This window comes from Eimeria acervulina, genomic scaffold (genome assembly GCF_000499425.1).
Source record: "Eimeria acervulina Houghton genomic scaffold, Eah_scaff144, whole genome shotgun sequence".
In the NCBI taxonomy this organism is placed as follows: domain Eukaryota; phylum Apicomplexa; class Conoidasida; order Eucoccidiorida; family Eimeriidae; genus Eimeria; species Eimeria acervulina.
Window position 1 is genome coordinate 44,250 of NW_013550237.1, and position 14,538 is coordinate 58,787.

Below are 14,538 nucleotides of genomic sequence, written 5' to 3' on the forward strand. Positions count from 1 at the left end.
CAGCAGCTGCAGCACGAGGGGGGGCCCCCCGGCACTGCTGCAAGTAGCGAGGAAGCAGCAGAAGCAGCAGCAAGAAGAAGGAGGTCTGCTGCTGCTGCTGCCAAGGGGAGGCGCCTGCTGCAGTTCCTTGATGCATATCTCAAACAGCAGCAGCAGCAAAAGCAGCTGCAGCAGAAGCAGCAGCAGCAGCAGCGGCTGCTGCAGCAACCAGTTCTGCTTCGAGATACAGAGGCTCTCCACAGCATCTCTACTGCTGCTACTGCTACTGCTGCTGCTACTGCTGCTGCTACAGCTGCTGCTGCTGCTGCACGCGGGCGTAGCAGGGAGAAGATGAGAATGCGGGCGCCTCACACCCGTGTCTCTTCTGGTGCTGCTTCTGCTGCTGCTCCTGCTGCTGCTTCTGCTGCTGCTGTCGCGGATTTGGGGCCTCTAGGGCGGTGGCTGCCGCCGAAGCTGCTTGCTGCTGCTGCTGGTCTCGCTGCTCGTGCGGTGTACATACAGCAGCGGCCCGCTGCAGCGGAGGCATCTTATGAAGAACCTGAAGCAGCAGCATCAGCAGCAGCAGATGCTGCTGCTGCTGCTGCTGCTGCACTGCTGCAAAGCGCCCGTTTGCGGCTGCATGAATTGGGGCCCCCCGATTTGGCTTCGTTGATTGCGAGTCTCAGTCGCCTATCACCGCAGCAGATGCAGCAACTGCAGCAGCAGCAGCAGCAGCAGCAGCAGCAGAAAGGGGAGCAAGGAAAGCAGGAGGAGGAGCAGCAGCAGCCGCTGCTACACGTCGAGCTGCTGCTGCTGCGGAAGGCAGCGCTGCCCGCCTTGGCCCAGTCTATGCACCGTCTTAAAAGCTATCAGGCAAGCTGCTGCTGTTGCTGCAGCTGCTAGTGGTGCTGCTGTTGCTGCGGCTGACACTGTTGTTGTTGCTACTGCTGCTACTGCTGGTGTTGCTGTTGTTGCTGTCGCTGCTGCTTTTATTGCTGCTGCTGCTGCAGTTCGTTTGCTGCCCTCTTGTGGTGTATGTACACAGGAAGCAGAGAAGGTGGCATGGGTTTTGCTGCGCTGCTGCTGGGGGCCCCACAGAGAAGCAGCGCTGCAGCAGCTAAGAGAAACGCTCTTAGCACAACTTTCCCTCCTGCAGCAGCAAGGGCAGCAGCAGCAGCAGCAGCAGCAGCAGCAGCCAAGGCAGCAGCAGAAGCAGCAGCAGGGCATCTGGGATGCCCCTACGTTTCGCCAAGGGGCTGCTGTTGCTGCTGCGCTGCTGCGCTGCGGCTCTCTCGACTCGCTGCTGCTGCTGCAGTTGTGGCGAGGTGTATACAGGGGTTTAGGGGGGCCCCCCAACGGAGTGCTGTCGCCTGCTGCTCTGCGTGCGGCTGCTGCAGAGGCCCCTGCTGCATGCGTTGCTGCTGACGGGAGAAGGTGGGCAGCAGCAGCAGCAGCAACGCAGCTCCACGACAGGGGCTTCTGGATCTCGCTATGGGGCTTGCTGCAAAGGATACAACAGTCAGTCTGCTGCTGCTGCTGCTGCTGCTGCGGTTGCTGATGCTGATGCAGTTACTGCCGCAGTTGCTGCTGCTGCTGCTGCCACCGTTTCACCTCTTGCTGCTGCTGCTGTAGCGCATGCAGCACAGCCACAACGGGCATGAATAGAAGCAGCAGCAGCAGCAGTAGCAGCAGCAGCAGCAGCAGTAGCAGCAGCAGCAGCAGCAGCAGCAGTTCTTTTGTTTCTGTGTCCTGGTGTCTGCGCAGCATCTCCCCTACGAAGGAGTTATTTGCTTTCGGTTGTTCTATCCCCTTGCGGGCCCCCCCTGGGGGCCCTCTGGGGGGCCCCCCTGGGAGCCCTTTGGGGGGCCCCTCTGGGGGCCCTTTGGGGGGCCCCTCTGGGGTCCCTTTGGGGGGCACCCCTGGGGGTTCTTTGGGGGGCCCCCCTGGGGGCCCCTTGGGGGGCCCCCCTGGGAGCCCTTTGGGGGGCCCCCCTGGGGGCCCCCTTCGGCGCCCCTCCCCGCCTCGCGTGGGCAGTTTGGTTTATTGTTTAAGCCGAAGGTTGGCGTGGGAAGAGGAGACAGAAAGAGACAGATTTGCTGCTGCACAGCTGCTGCACCTCTCAGCTGCGCTGCCAAGTGCTGCTGCTGTCTGCGGCGACGCGCCGCTGCTGCAGGCAGCAACAGCAGCAATCCGGAAGAACCTGCTGCTCAGCAACAGCAACAGCAGCAGCAGCAGCAACTGTTTGCAGCTGGCTGAGGCGCAGCATGTGGCTAGCTGCTGGGTTGCTGTCTCTCGTCTGATGCTCTCGCTGCAGCAGGCCCTCGATGCTGCTGCTGTTGCAGTGTATCCGCAGCTGTCTGCAGCAGAAGCTCGCTGTCTCTTGGACTATCGAAGCAGCATCAGCAGCAGCAGCAGCAACAGCAGCAGCAGCAGCAGCAGCAACATTGACCCGGTTGCTTCACTCCTGCTGCCGCCCGACATTGTGTCTCCTTTGCATGTGCTGAGGCCGCACGCTGCGGCAGCACTGGAAGCAGCAGCAGCTGCTGCAGGCCCCACACCAGCAACAGCTGCAGCAGCACCAACAACAATAGTAGCGGCAGCAGAAGCAGCTGCTGCTGAAGCCCCAGGGGTTGCAGCAAGCGTCTGTCAGCAGCAAGCAACGGAGGCCCAAGAGCACCTGCAGCGCGTCTGGCGAGAGCAGCAACTGTCGCGTGTTGCTGCTGCTGCTGTTGCTGCTGCTGCTAAGGCTGAGGACGCATTCGAACAGCTGCTGCTGGAGACTGCAGCAGCAGCAGCAGCAGGGTTTGCTGCTAGGGCTCCTCCTCCGTTGTTGCTGCTGCTGCAGCAGTCTCTTGCTGCTCTGCTGCAGCTGCGCGATGCCTTAGCCCAGGCTCTGCTGCAGCGGTGGTCAGCCGTTGCTGCGGCAAGCATCAACCGCATTAGCAGCAGCAGCAGCAGCAGTGGTAAAGCCACTCCAACAGCAGCAGCAGCAGCAGCTGCTGCTGCTACTGCAGGTGAAGCAGCAGACCCCCGGATTGCTGTCGCTTGGGCTCGTGCTGCAGCAGCAGCAAACTGCTGCGGGGCCCCTGAAGAAGCTGTGCATGCGGCGCTGTTGCAGGTGGAGAGACACCTTGTGGGTTCGCGGCGCCAGCTTGAGGCAGCAACTGCAGCAGCAGCAGCGGCAACAACAGCAGCAGCAGGCCGTGTCCCTGTAAGACACCTGCAGCAGCTTGCTGCTGTTGCTGCGCTGCTGCATGCATTCGTTGCATGCGGCGTCCGCCCCAGAGCAGCGCTGCACTCTTTGCTGCCTGGCATTCGTAGGGCTGTATACTATCAGCAGGAGCAGCAACATCTGCTGCAGCAGCAGCAACAGCAGCAGCAGCAGCAGCAAGAACAGGGCGACTACGGAGACGAAGCCTTCGTGTGGCAGTAAGAAGAGGGTCCTGGGGGGCAGCAGGAGACAGCAGCCGCAGCAGCTCCATTTGTTAGCAGCTGCAGCAGTTGCTGTCAGTGCTGCTGCTGCAGCTGCTGCTACTTTCTTTCTTGTGTGTGCAGGTGCTGGGCCGACATCCTATTGTCTCTGGTAGAGCTGCAGGTGCGGCTGCTGCTTCTTTTTACGCAGCATCAGCATCTGCTGCTTCATGTGGCGCAGCATCAGCAGCAGCAGCAGCAGCAGCAGCATCAGCCGTAGTAGCACTAGCAGCCGTCGGAGCAGCAGCAGCAGCAGCTGATGCTGCGGCGTGTTGCTCTATCTTTGCGTCTCCTCTTCTTTGCTTTGTTTGCTGTTTCAGGCTGATGAGGCACTTGGTGCTGCAGCTGCGCTGCTGCATGCACAGCTGCTGTCGCGGGCCCCACACCTCAATGACGAAGCACTGCTGCTGCTGCTGCAGACGCAGTTGTTGCTGTGCTGCGGCTCACCCCGCCTAGGAGAGGACCCTTTAAAGCTGCTGCCTTCCTCGGCAGCAGCAGAAGCTGTGGAAGCAGCAGCAGCAGCAGCAGAATCTGTGGAAGCAGCAGCAGCGGCAGCAGCAGCAGCAACAGCAGAAACGCCAGCCGCAGCAACACTAGCAGCGCCGCCAAGAGCAGCAGCAGCGCCAGCAGGAGCAGCAGCAGCAACAGCAGCAGCAGCAGCAATTCCCTTGAACTGTTGCAGCACCACACTAGATTGGGCGGGTAGGAGCCCTCTGCTGCTACCGTTATTAGAGGGGTGCGAGAAGACAACACGGAGCAGCAGCAGCAGCAGCAGCAGCAGCAAAAGCGACAGAAGCAGCAGCAGCAGCATGAGCAGGGATGCTGTGTCTGTGCTGCACATGCTGCTGCTTGAGACGGAAAGGAGACACCGAAGCGGCAGCAAGCTGGAGTCTCCGCAGCAGCTGCTGCTGCTGTCATTCGCGCTGCACTTCTTTGAGGGGTTGAATCCTGCTGCTGCTGCTGGCTGCAGCAGACTCCAGCGCCTCGCCAGCCGTCTTGCTTGGCGCAGGGAAGCCATTGCAGCAGCAGCAGCTGCTGCAGCAGCAGCAGCAGCTGCTGCAGCAGCAGCAGAACCGGCGGGAGCAGCAGCAACTGCAGCAGCAACTGCAGCAGCAAAGACTGATGATCGCATTGTATTGAATCGGTTCTGCATAAGGCCTTCGCCTTGCTCCTATCAAGATATCTCCCTTCTGCTGCCAGCAGCTGACAGCAGCAGCAGCAGCAGCAACAGCAGCAGCAGCGTGGCGTTGCAGCTGGGTGTGGGGCCGAGTCACTGGACAGACCGATGGGTTTGGCGGTTTGCTGCGGAGGCGGTAGCTCTTCGTTCCTCAGCAGCAGCAGCAGCAGCAGCAGCAGCAGCATCAGGATCAGCAGCAGCAGCAGCAGCAGCGGGAACGGTATGCTGCAGCAGGAGACAACAGCCACAGAATGTGTCTCCTCCTCAGCGGCTGCACATTGGGGCTTGCATTGAAGGCTGGGTTGCAGCAGATGGTTGTGTGCATGCAGAGGAGACAGATAAAGCTGCTGCTTCTGCTGCTGTGCTGCTGCTGCTGCCCAGGCCTAACCTATGGTGCGATTCCTCACCCCACACCTGCTTCTGCTGCTGCTGCTGCTGTTTCTGCTGCTGCTGCTGCTGCTGCTGCGTCTCACGCCATGGGCTGTTGGCATTGCCGCTGCAGCAGCCGCTGCTGCTGCAGCAGCTGCTGCTGCTGCAACAAGGAGAGTATGTTTGCGTTTCTTTTGCTTCAGGCTGAAGGAGACGCTTGAGGACCTGGCAGGGGAGTCAGCAGCAGAGACACCCGAAAGAGACAGTGCATGCACTGCGACTAAAGAAGAACAAACGAAAAGAAAGGAGACACATATCAGCAAAGAGACAGCAAACTGCAGCGAGCAGCAAATGATGAGGCTTCCTGCTGCAACTCTGAGGCTCTTCTTTGGATATCTCTCCAAAGCCAGAAAGAAACAAATCGCCCTGCTGCTGCTGCAGCAGCAGCAGCAGCAGCAGCAGCAGCAGAAGAGCTAGCAGCACCAGCAACGGCAGGAGAAGGAGAGATAGCCGCAGCAACAGCAACAGAAGCGCCAGCAGCAACAGAAGAAGCAGCAACCCATGAGCAACAAGCATGTGCTGCAGCAGCAGAAACAGTTGCGAGTTCTGGGAACTGTTGCTGGGGTGTATAAACAGCTGCAGCAGCTGCAACAGCTGTTGCAGCTGCTGTAGCAGCCCTTAACAACCAGACAGTGCTGCAGCAGCAGCAAAACGAGCCGCAGTCATTTGGGAGAAGCGGCGGACAACAGCTAAACCCTAAACCCTAAACCCTAAACCCTTACTCCCAGGGACATGGGCTGCACAGCTAGCTACAGCTAGCTACAGCTAGCTGCCTCCGCTGCTATTCTGTCGGGCGCTGCTTCATCGGCTGCAGCAAGACGTAGCTACAGCACCTGCGGCTAGTTGTAGCTAGCTGTGCGTGTAGCTAGCTGTAGCTATCCATAGCTAGCTGTAGCTGGCAGCAGTTGCTGCTAACTGCGAGGTAGCTGGTTGGGTAATATAACAGCAGTAGCAGCAGCAGCGGTGATAGCAGCAGCAGTAGCAGCAGCAGCTGCTGCAGCAATAACAGCAGTAGCAGCAGCAGCGATAGCAGCAACAGTAGCAGCAGCAGCGAGAACCTTTGTGCTGCTGGACCCGGTGCAGCACTTTGCTGCTCAACTGTTGGTTGCTGTTGCAGCTGAGAGAAATTAAATTTATTTATTTTTACGTAAATACATTAATATGCATTTGAGTTTATTTATTTATATATATAAAAATATATTAATATGCAGTTCAATCTATGTTTATTTATTTATATTTTTATGCATATAGTTGTGTACATTTGCATTTATATCTATTTATTTATATTTAAAAGAAGTGCATTTATATGCATATGTATATATATATATATATATTTATATTATTTGCTCATTTGTTTAGATTTATTTATCTTAATAGTAATGCATGTTTATTTATATTTGTATATATTTGTGCGTTTGTATGCATTTATGTGATTAAAAATTTATTTATATCTTTATGCAGAGACACTGAGGTATATATATATATATGTATATATATATATATATATGCTCTTATAGGTTTATATTATTGAGCACTTATATACATTTATACACATATCTTTATTTGTTTATTTCTTGTGTTTTTTATGACATATATTTTTGTTTATTTTCTCTTCCCGCTGCTGCTGGTAACACCCCAGCCTATCACTCGCCTACTGCAGTGTATAGGCAGCTTTGAGGTGTAAATGCAGCCTTGGGGTGTATGCGTAGCTTTCGGGTGTATATGCAGCTTTAAAGTGTATACGCAGCTTTAAAGTGTATATGCAGTTTTGAGGTGTATATGCAACCATGGGCTGTTAATGAAGCTTCGGGGTGTATGCTCAGCTTTAAAGTGTTTATGCAGCTTTGAGGTGTATATGCAGCTTTGAGGTGTATATGCAGGTTAAAATGTATATATTTCTTTGTTGATGTCTTTGGGTAGCCTGCTTTCTATTGTATGTAGCGTTGATTGTTTTTGTTGAGTTTGTTTATTTGTTTTTATTTCTTTTTTATTTAATTTTTACCCCGCATATAAACAAAACACTTGACTAGCAGCAGCAGCTGCAGCAACAGCAACAGCAGCAGCAGCAGCAGTAACACCCTCTAAAACTAGCTGCCTTCTTTGCGGGTCTGTGTTAGGGTTTCGCCAGTTCTAAGAAGCAGAAGGCGTTGCATAAAGCAAGATAATAAAAAGAAATAAAAAAAAAGAATAAATAATAAAAAAGAGAGAGCAGGAGAAGTGTGTGTGGTTGGAGGGAAGAGGTGAGTATACACCTGGTGATGCTTAGTAGTAGATATATATATATATATGAAGATGTCTTGTCTATAATGGTATAAGTCATTCTTTTTTGTTTTGTTTGTACGTGTATATATGCAAAGAAAAGGTGTGTTTACCTGGTGGGGTTGTTGTGCTGCTGTGGTGCTGCTGTTGCTGCAGCAAACCCTCCCCCTGCTGCTGCTGCTGCTGCTGTTGTTGTTTGCTTGCGTGTGTGTATTCCTTCTTTTTGTCTTTGTGTCTGTCGTTTTTAATAGGTTAGTTTGCTTAAATATAATTGAAGAAACACCGAACAACTCTTTATTCTTCTGCTCTCTCCAGACAGCCGCGTTGTTGCTGTTGCTGCTGCTGCTGCTGCTGCTGCATTCTTCTGTCTGGGGGTGTAGTCGAGGGGGTTGTTCTTGGGGTGTATACACAGCTTAGCAGGGTTTTGCTGCTGTTGTTGCAGCAGCAAAAGAGCTTAAAACAATATCTTTTTGTCTTTACTTTCTTACTTTCTGTCTCAAAATCGCTGGCTGCTCCGCTCCCTTCAGGTGTATATGTACAGCTAGGTTATCGTTTTGTAGGTAGTCGCTGCTGCTGCTGCTGCTGCTGCTGCTGCTGGTGTTTGGCTTATTTATTTTCTTTTATCTTTTGTAGGGTGGGAGCAAGTGCAAATAATCGGCATCTCTTTCTTAGACTAAAACTATGACTGCAGCACATCCCTCCGCTCCTGCAGCAGCAGCAGCAGCTGCTGCAGCAACAGCTGCTACTGTTCCTCCATTGACAACTGCAACAGCAGCAGGAGGAGCAGCAGGAACATCATCATTATTATCATCATCAGCAGCAACAACAGCAGCAGCAGCAGAAGCAAGACATTCATCATCTTCTTGCTGCACAGGTCTTACCTCCTCTTCATCATCATCATCATACGACAGCCTAAAAGCAGATAAACGTATAGACACAGTCATTACAACTTCAAGCAGCAACATGAGCAGCAGCAGCAGCACCACCACGGCGAGCAGCAGCAGCAGCAGCAGCAGCAGCAGTGGCATGTATGTGTTGAATCGTAGAGGCGAAAGAGAGGCTGTGTCCTTTGATCAAATACTAAAGAGAGTACGCTCTCTTTGCTACGGTCTTCATCCTCTCGTAGACGCCGCGCGAGTCAGTCAGGCGGTAATCAACGGAATGTACGCCGGCATCAAAACCTCAGAACTCGACGAACTCGCCGCTCAAACCAGCGGTAAGATATATATTATATATAATATATATTATATATATATTATATTATATATTATATATATTATTTATATTATATATTATGTATATTTTATATGTAATGCATGTATTATATTTATATACACTTACTTTATATAGTCGATGAACTCCCTGCGCAAACCAGCGGTGATATATATATATATAATATTATGTATTATATATATAATCTATATATTATATTTATGTATACTTTATATATATATATGTGTGTGTATGTATATATATGTGGCTGTAGATATATGTAGATGTATATTTGTAGATATATTTTATTAGATTTTTATGTAATATATATATATATATATATATGTATATTTATTTATATATATCTGCATTTGTATTCACACATGAACGGGATGAGGATGATGACGCTGCTGCTGCTTCAGCTGTTCGAGTGTTGCTGCTGCTGCTGCTGCTGCAGCGCATATTAAGCTGTCTTTGTTTGTATCTGTATCGATATCTGCTGCTGCTGTTTATTATTATGTATTTTATTTTATTGTCGTTGCGTTTGCTGCATCTGTCTGTCTCCTTTACTTTCTTTTGTTTGTTTTTTTCGTCTTTGTTTGTTTTGATGCATGCACTTAATTTATTATTATTTAATTATATTTTTTACTCTCTTTTCGTCTTCTCTCTTCTTTCGCTGTTTTTATATTTATATTTTATATTTGTTGCTGTTAGTGGGTGTTGTTATATGTTTCCTATTAATCTAATTTATTAATAATACTGTTTGTTAATAATATTATTTATATTATTTATTAATATGATTAGTAGTAATAAATATTAATGTTTAATAATAAATATTAATAATATTATTGTTTGTTAATGCCTCATCTTTACTAAGCACACTTATTAATAATTAAACTAACTAGCTACAAAAATAAATAAATAAATAAATAAATAAAATAATTAAACTAATTAAATAAATAAATAATTAATTGTTTTGTTTGTTTGTCTGCAGCTTACATGGCTGCACATCACCCCGACTTCTCTAAACTAGCAGCAAGAATAGCAATAGATAATTTACATAAGAATACGAGCTCTGACTTTGCAGAAGTAATAGACAAATTATATCGATATACAGATGCTCAAGGAAGGGCAGCCCCGTTGGTGCATGCAGATGTTTATGCTTTTGTAGTTAAATATAAAGACGAAATTAACAAAGCTCTTGTATATGACAGAGACTTTGACTACGACTACTTCGCGTTCAAAACCCTAGAGAGGTATGCATGCATTTATTTTATTTTATTTTATTTATTTATTTATATTTATTTATTTATATTTATTTATTTAATTATATTGTTCTTCTTTTTGTTTGCCTCTTCTATAAGGGGGCTTTCAGTGGCTTTTTGCTGTCTCTCTTCTTTAATTATTCTTTTTTGTTGTTTTTCTTCTGTCTCTTCTTTAATGTCTTTCTTCTTGTTTAATATTTCTTTGCTTCTTTAATATCTCTTTTGTTGTTTAATGTGTCTCTTCGTATTGTTCTAAAACCCTCTTCTTGTTTAATATATCTTTTCTTCTTGCAGAAGATTTTATAGCGAGTTGGATATGTTAAATATATTAAATGTTTGATATATTATATTATATCTATTTACTATATTTATTTATTGTATATAAATAATAAATATATTTTTTTATGTTTTCATTGAACTCGCTAAGACATAATTTGCTGATCGCGGCTGTAGACTGCTTATATATATATCTGTGCAAGTGCATCTATATATATATATATACATGTATATTTATATATATATATATATATACATATTGCATCTATATATATAATATATATACTGATATCTATACATACCTGAGTATATATACATTAATATACATATAGACATATATACATATATATACATATGCATATATAGATACATATATACATATATATACATATATATATATACATATATATATATATTTGTTTATTGCGTTGCAGGTCTTACTTACTGCGAGCTGGGGGCGTGATAGTTGAGCGTCCTCAGCATATGTTGATGCGAGTTGCATGCGGCATTCACTGCGGAGATTTACAGAAAACTTTAGAGACATACGAGTTGATGAGTTGTAAATTCTTTATACATGCTACGCCGACTCTCTTCAATGCTGGGACCCCTAGGCCTCAGATGAGCAGCTGTAAGTTGTTTATTTATCTATTTTATTTATTTATTTCTTTGTTTATTTTGTTTTAATTTGTTGTTTCGGGTGTTTATTCACGTTTTTGTAGTTTATCTCTCTATATATATGTATATATATAATACATCTCTGTGACAGCACCAGGCGTCTATATAAACAGATATATATATGTATATGCATAAATATATATATACATATATATATATATATTTCTTGCTCTGTTTCTCTCTCTCTGTCTCTCTGTGTGTATGTCTTCTTCGCCTTTGAATAATAAATAGAATTCTGATGTATTTGCATGCATGTGCATTTACAGGTTTTCTGCTGACGATGAAAGAAGATTCAATCGACGGTATATTTAGTACATTACGGCAATGTGCATTAATATCAAAGACTGCAGGAGGCTTAGGGCTGTCTGTAACAGATATTAGAGCAACAGGAAGTTATATTCGAGGTACAAACGGATATTCTAATGGTCTTATCCCTATGCTTAGGTCAGTGGATATTCATAAAAAGAAATATAAATATATATAAATATAAATATATATATATATATATTATTATCATCTCTTTTGCTTCTTACTCATCTTTATTCGCATCTGTTTACTCTCTTTCATCAGACTTCTTCAGATAATATTATTTTATTATATATATATATGTCTTAGGCTGTTTTGTACATATGAATATCTTTTTAATGAAAGTCTTGAGGATATTCATCGTTGTTAAATTTATTATAATAATTATAAAATGCATTGTTGTTGTTATTGTGATGATAATCTGTATAATGATAATTATATTTATGATGAAGTAGTATTTCTTATGCATGTTTCTGTCTTCTTTTCTTTTATCTGTCGTATAATGCATGCAGGCGTTTGTTTGTTTTCTTTATCAGATGATTAGTTTTTTGTGTTTTGTTCATTTCTTAATTGTCTCTTCATATTACATTGTTTTTATTTGAATATTATTTTATTTAAAGGGTTTAATATGTTATTTTCAGGGTATTTAACGACGCATCTCGCTACGTAGATCAAGGAGGAGGTAAACGCAAGGGCAGTCTTGCGGTGTATGTTGAGCCGTGGCATGCAGATATATTTGAGTTTCTAGAGATCAGAAAGAATCACGGTAAAGAAGAAATGAGAGCAAGAGACCTCTTTCCTGCCCTTTGGGTCCCCGACTTATTCATGCAAAGAGTGTACGAAAACGGTGCGTGCAACTAATCAATATAAATATAAATATATACATATATATATATGTGTATATATATATATATATATATAGATGCATGCATGCATGTGTAGCTGTTTAGTGTTGTATGCATGTTAAGTGTTCATGTGTGCAGAGGATTCGTTTAAATGTGTATATGCATGCATGCAACTTTGCTGTTTAAGTGCATCCTTAGATATATATATATATATATATATATTAGTTGTGAGTGCCTATACATAGCAATTGCATATCCATCTACCTACACACATCTATCCTATCTAGCTACATTATATATATATATATGTATATGTATATATATATAATTGCATTTGTTTGTTTGTTGTGTGTTTAGGGTCTTGGACGTTGATGTGTCCTTGTGAATGCCCTGGGCTTACGAGTTGCTGGGGCGATGAGTTTGTAGCATTATATGAGAAGTACGAGAGAGAAGGACGAGGGAGAAAGACAATACCTGCTCAGAAGCTATGGTTTGCGATATTACAAGCTCAGATAGAGACCGGGACACCGTATATGTTGTATAAAGATGCATGCAATAGAAAGAGCAATCATCAGCATCTAGGAACTCTACGATCAAGCAATCTTTGCTGTGAAGTTGTTCAATATACAAGCCCTGAAGAAGTAGCTGTATGCAATCTTGCGTCTGTATCTCTCCCACGTTTTGTAGATGCAGAGAAGAAGACATTTGACTATGATAAGCTAAAAGATGTTATTAAGGTTATGACTAGAAATCTTAATAATATTATCGATAGAAATTACTATCCTATACCCGAAGCAAGACGAAGCAATCTCAGACATAGGCCTATCGGTTTAGGTGTACAGGGACTTGCAGATGCATTTCTACTTCTACGTCTGCCTTTTGATTCTCCTGCTGCTAGAGATATTAATAAAAATATCTTCGAGTGTATATACTTCGCTGCATGCGAAGCAAGTATGGAGCTCGCCGCTATTCACGGTATGCTTATCATCTCTTTCTTTTTGTTGTTTCTCTTCTTATATGTCTCTATCTCTTCTTTTTCTTTATCGCTTATGTTTATCAGACAAAGAACAGCAGCACATGCAAATAGCAACAGAAAGCATGCAGCCTTCACACATATAATATATAAATATATATAAAAAATCTACATATATATATGTTTGTTTATAATATATATATATATATATAGTTGTTTATATATAATATATGTATATATGTGTATTGATCTTATATCTCTCTTTCTGTCTATTTATGCATGCACATACATACAGATTTATAGCAGGTATGAGCAAATGTATATATTTTTTGTATTTGTTTGTTTCTTTAGGGACGTACGAAACATATGAAGGCTCACCGATGTCTAAAGGAGTATTTCAGTTTGATATGTGGGGTGTTAAACCTGATAGCGGCCTCTGCGACTGGCAGGGCCTTCGACAAAAAGTTAAAAAGTACGGTTTAAGAAACTCTCTACTCGTCTCACCTATGCCTACAGCAAGCACTTCACAAATATTAGGTAAGGATACTCCTCCTGCTGCTGCTGCTGCTGTATACTGTTGCTGCTGCTGCTGTATACTGTTGCTGCTGCTGCTTCTTCTGCTGCTGATGCTTCTGCTGCTGCTGCTTCTTCTGCTGCTGCTTCTTCTGCTGCTGCTTCTTCTGCTGCTGCTGCTGTTCTTGATGTTGCTGCTGCACTGTATACTGTTGCTGCTGCTGTTGCTCTTGCTGCTGTTTTTCTGCGTCGAGTGTATGAAAATGTAGGAGAATGAATTATAAACAAATAAAATAAATAAATAGAACAAATAAATACAACAAAAAGGATTAAAAGTAGAATATATATAATATAATATATATATATATATATATATTGTTTGTTTGCAGGGAACAATGAAGCATTTGAGCCGTACACATCGAACATGTATTGTCGTCGTGTATTGAGCGGCGAGTTCTTTGTATTTAACCCGCATCTATTAAAAGATCTATTAGAGAGGGGTCTGTGGACAGAAGAAGTACGTCAGCAATTAATAGCATTCAATGGGAGCGTTCAACATATAGAAGGGATGCCTGAAGATATAAAAGAATTATATAAAACAGTGTGGGAGATAAAACAAAGAAGTATTATTGATATGGCTGCAGATAGAGCACCGTTTGTAGATCAATCTCAATCGTTAAATATTCATATGATTAATCCGACATACGCAAAATTATCTACAATGCACTTTCATGGTTGGTCAAGAGGTTTAAAGACAGGGCTTTATTACTTCCGCACACAAGCAGCAGCAGATGCTATTAAATTTACTGTAGATCAGGGGATAGCAAAAGAAGCAAAAGAAAAACAAATGCGAGAAACCAGCAGCAGCAGCAGCAACAGCAGCAGCAGCAGCAGCAGCAGCAAGGATACTGTGGGATACGCGCAACCATCGCAGATGCAGGAAGCGGGGGAGGCTTCAACCAATGGCAGCAGCAGCAGCAGCAGCAGCAGCAGCAGCAACTCTGCAGCTGCTGCTGCACAAGCGGGAGCTGTATGCCGCCTAAGGACGAGAGGGATGGCTGATGATGAAGTTTGTGCTATGTGCTCTGGATGATATATATATATATATATATTATATTATAAACTATAATATATATTTTAATATATATTATAGCAATA

General features: G+C 44.8%; 2 protein-coding genes across 2 annotated transcripts; both read left to right on the plus strand.

Annotated features, from left to right (window-relative positions):
- Nucleotides 1–336: 336 nt before the first annotated feature.
- EAH_00020780 (hypothetical protein, conserved) lies at nucleotides 337–5,473 on the plus strand (the record flags this gene model as incomplete). Its single annotated transcript, XM_013397133.1, has 6 exons — nucleotides 337–777; nucleotides 1,025–1,497; nucleotides 1,744–3,408; nucleotides 3,535–3,574; nucleotides 3,771–5,020; nucleotides 5,200–5,473. 6 exons carry the CDS (start codon nucleotides 337–339, stop codon nucleotides 5,471–5,473), a joined length of 4,143 nt encoding a protein of 1,380 aa, XP_013252587.1.
- Nucleotides 5,474–7,996: 2,523 nt separating this feature from the next.
- On the plus strand, nucleotides 7,997–14,473 carry EAH_00020790 (ribonucleoside-diphosphate reductase, large subunit, putative; the record flags this gene model as incomplete). Its single annotated transcript, XM_013397134.1, has 9 exons — nucleotides 7,997–8,531; nucleotides 9,522–9,783; nucleotides 10,503–10,696; nucleotides 11,010–11,187; nucleotides 11,691–11,896; nucleotides 12,252–12,378; nucleotides 12,793–12,869; nucleotides 13,219–13,404; nucleotides 14,139–14,473. 9 exons carry the CDS (start codon nucleotides 7,997–7,999, stop codon nucleotides 14,471–14,473), a joined length of 2,100 nt encoding a protein of 699 aa, XP_013252588.1.
- Nucleotides 14,474–14,538: the final 65 nt, after the last annotated feature.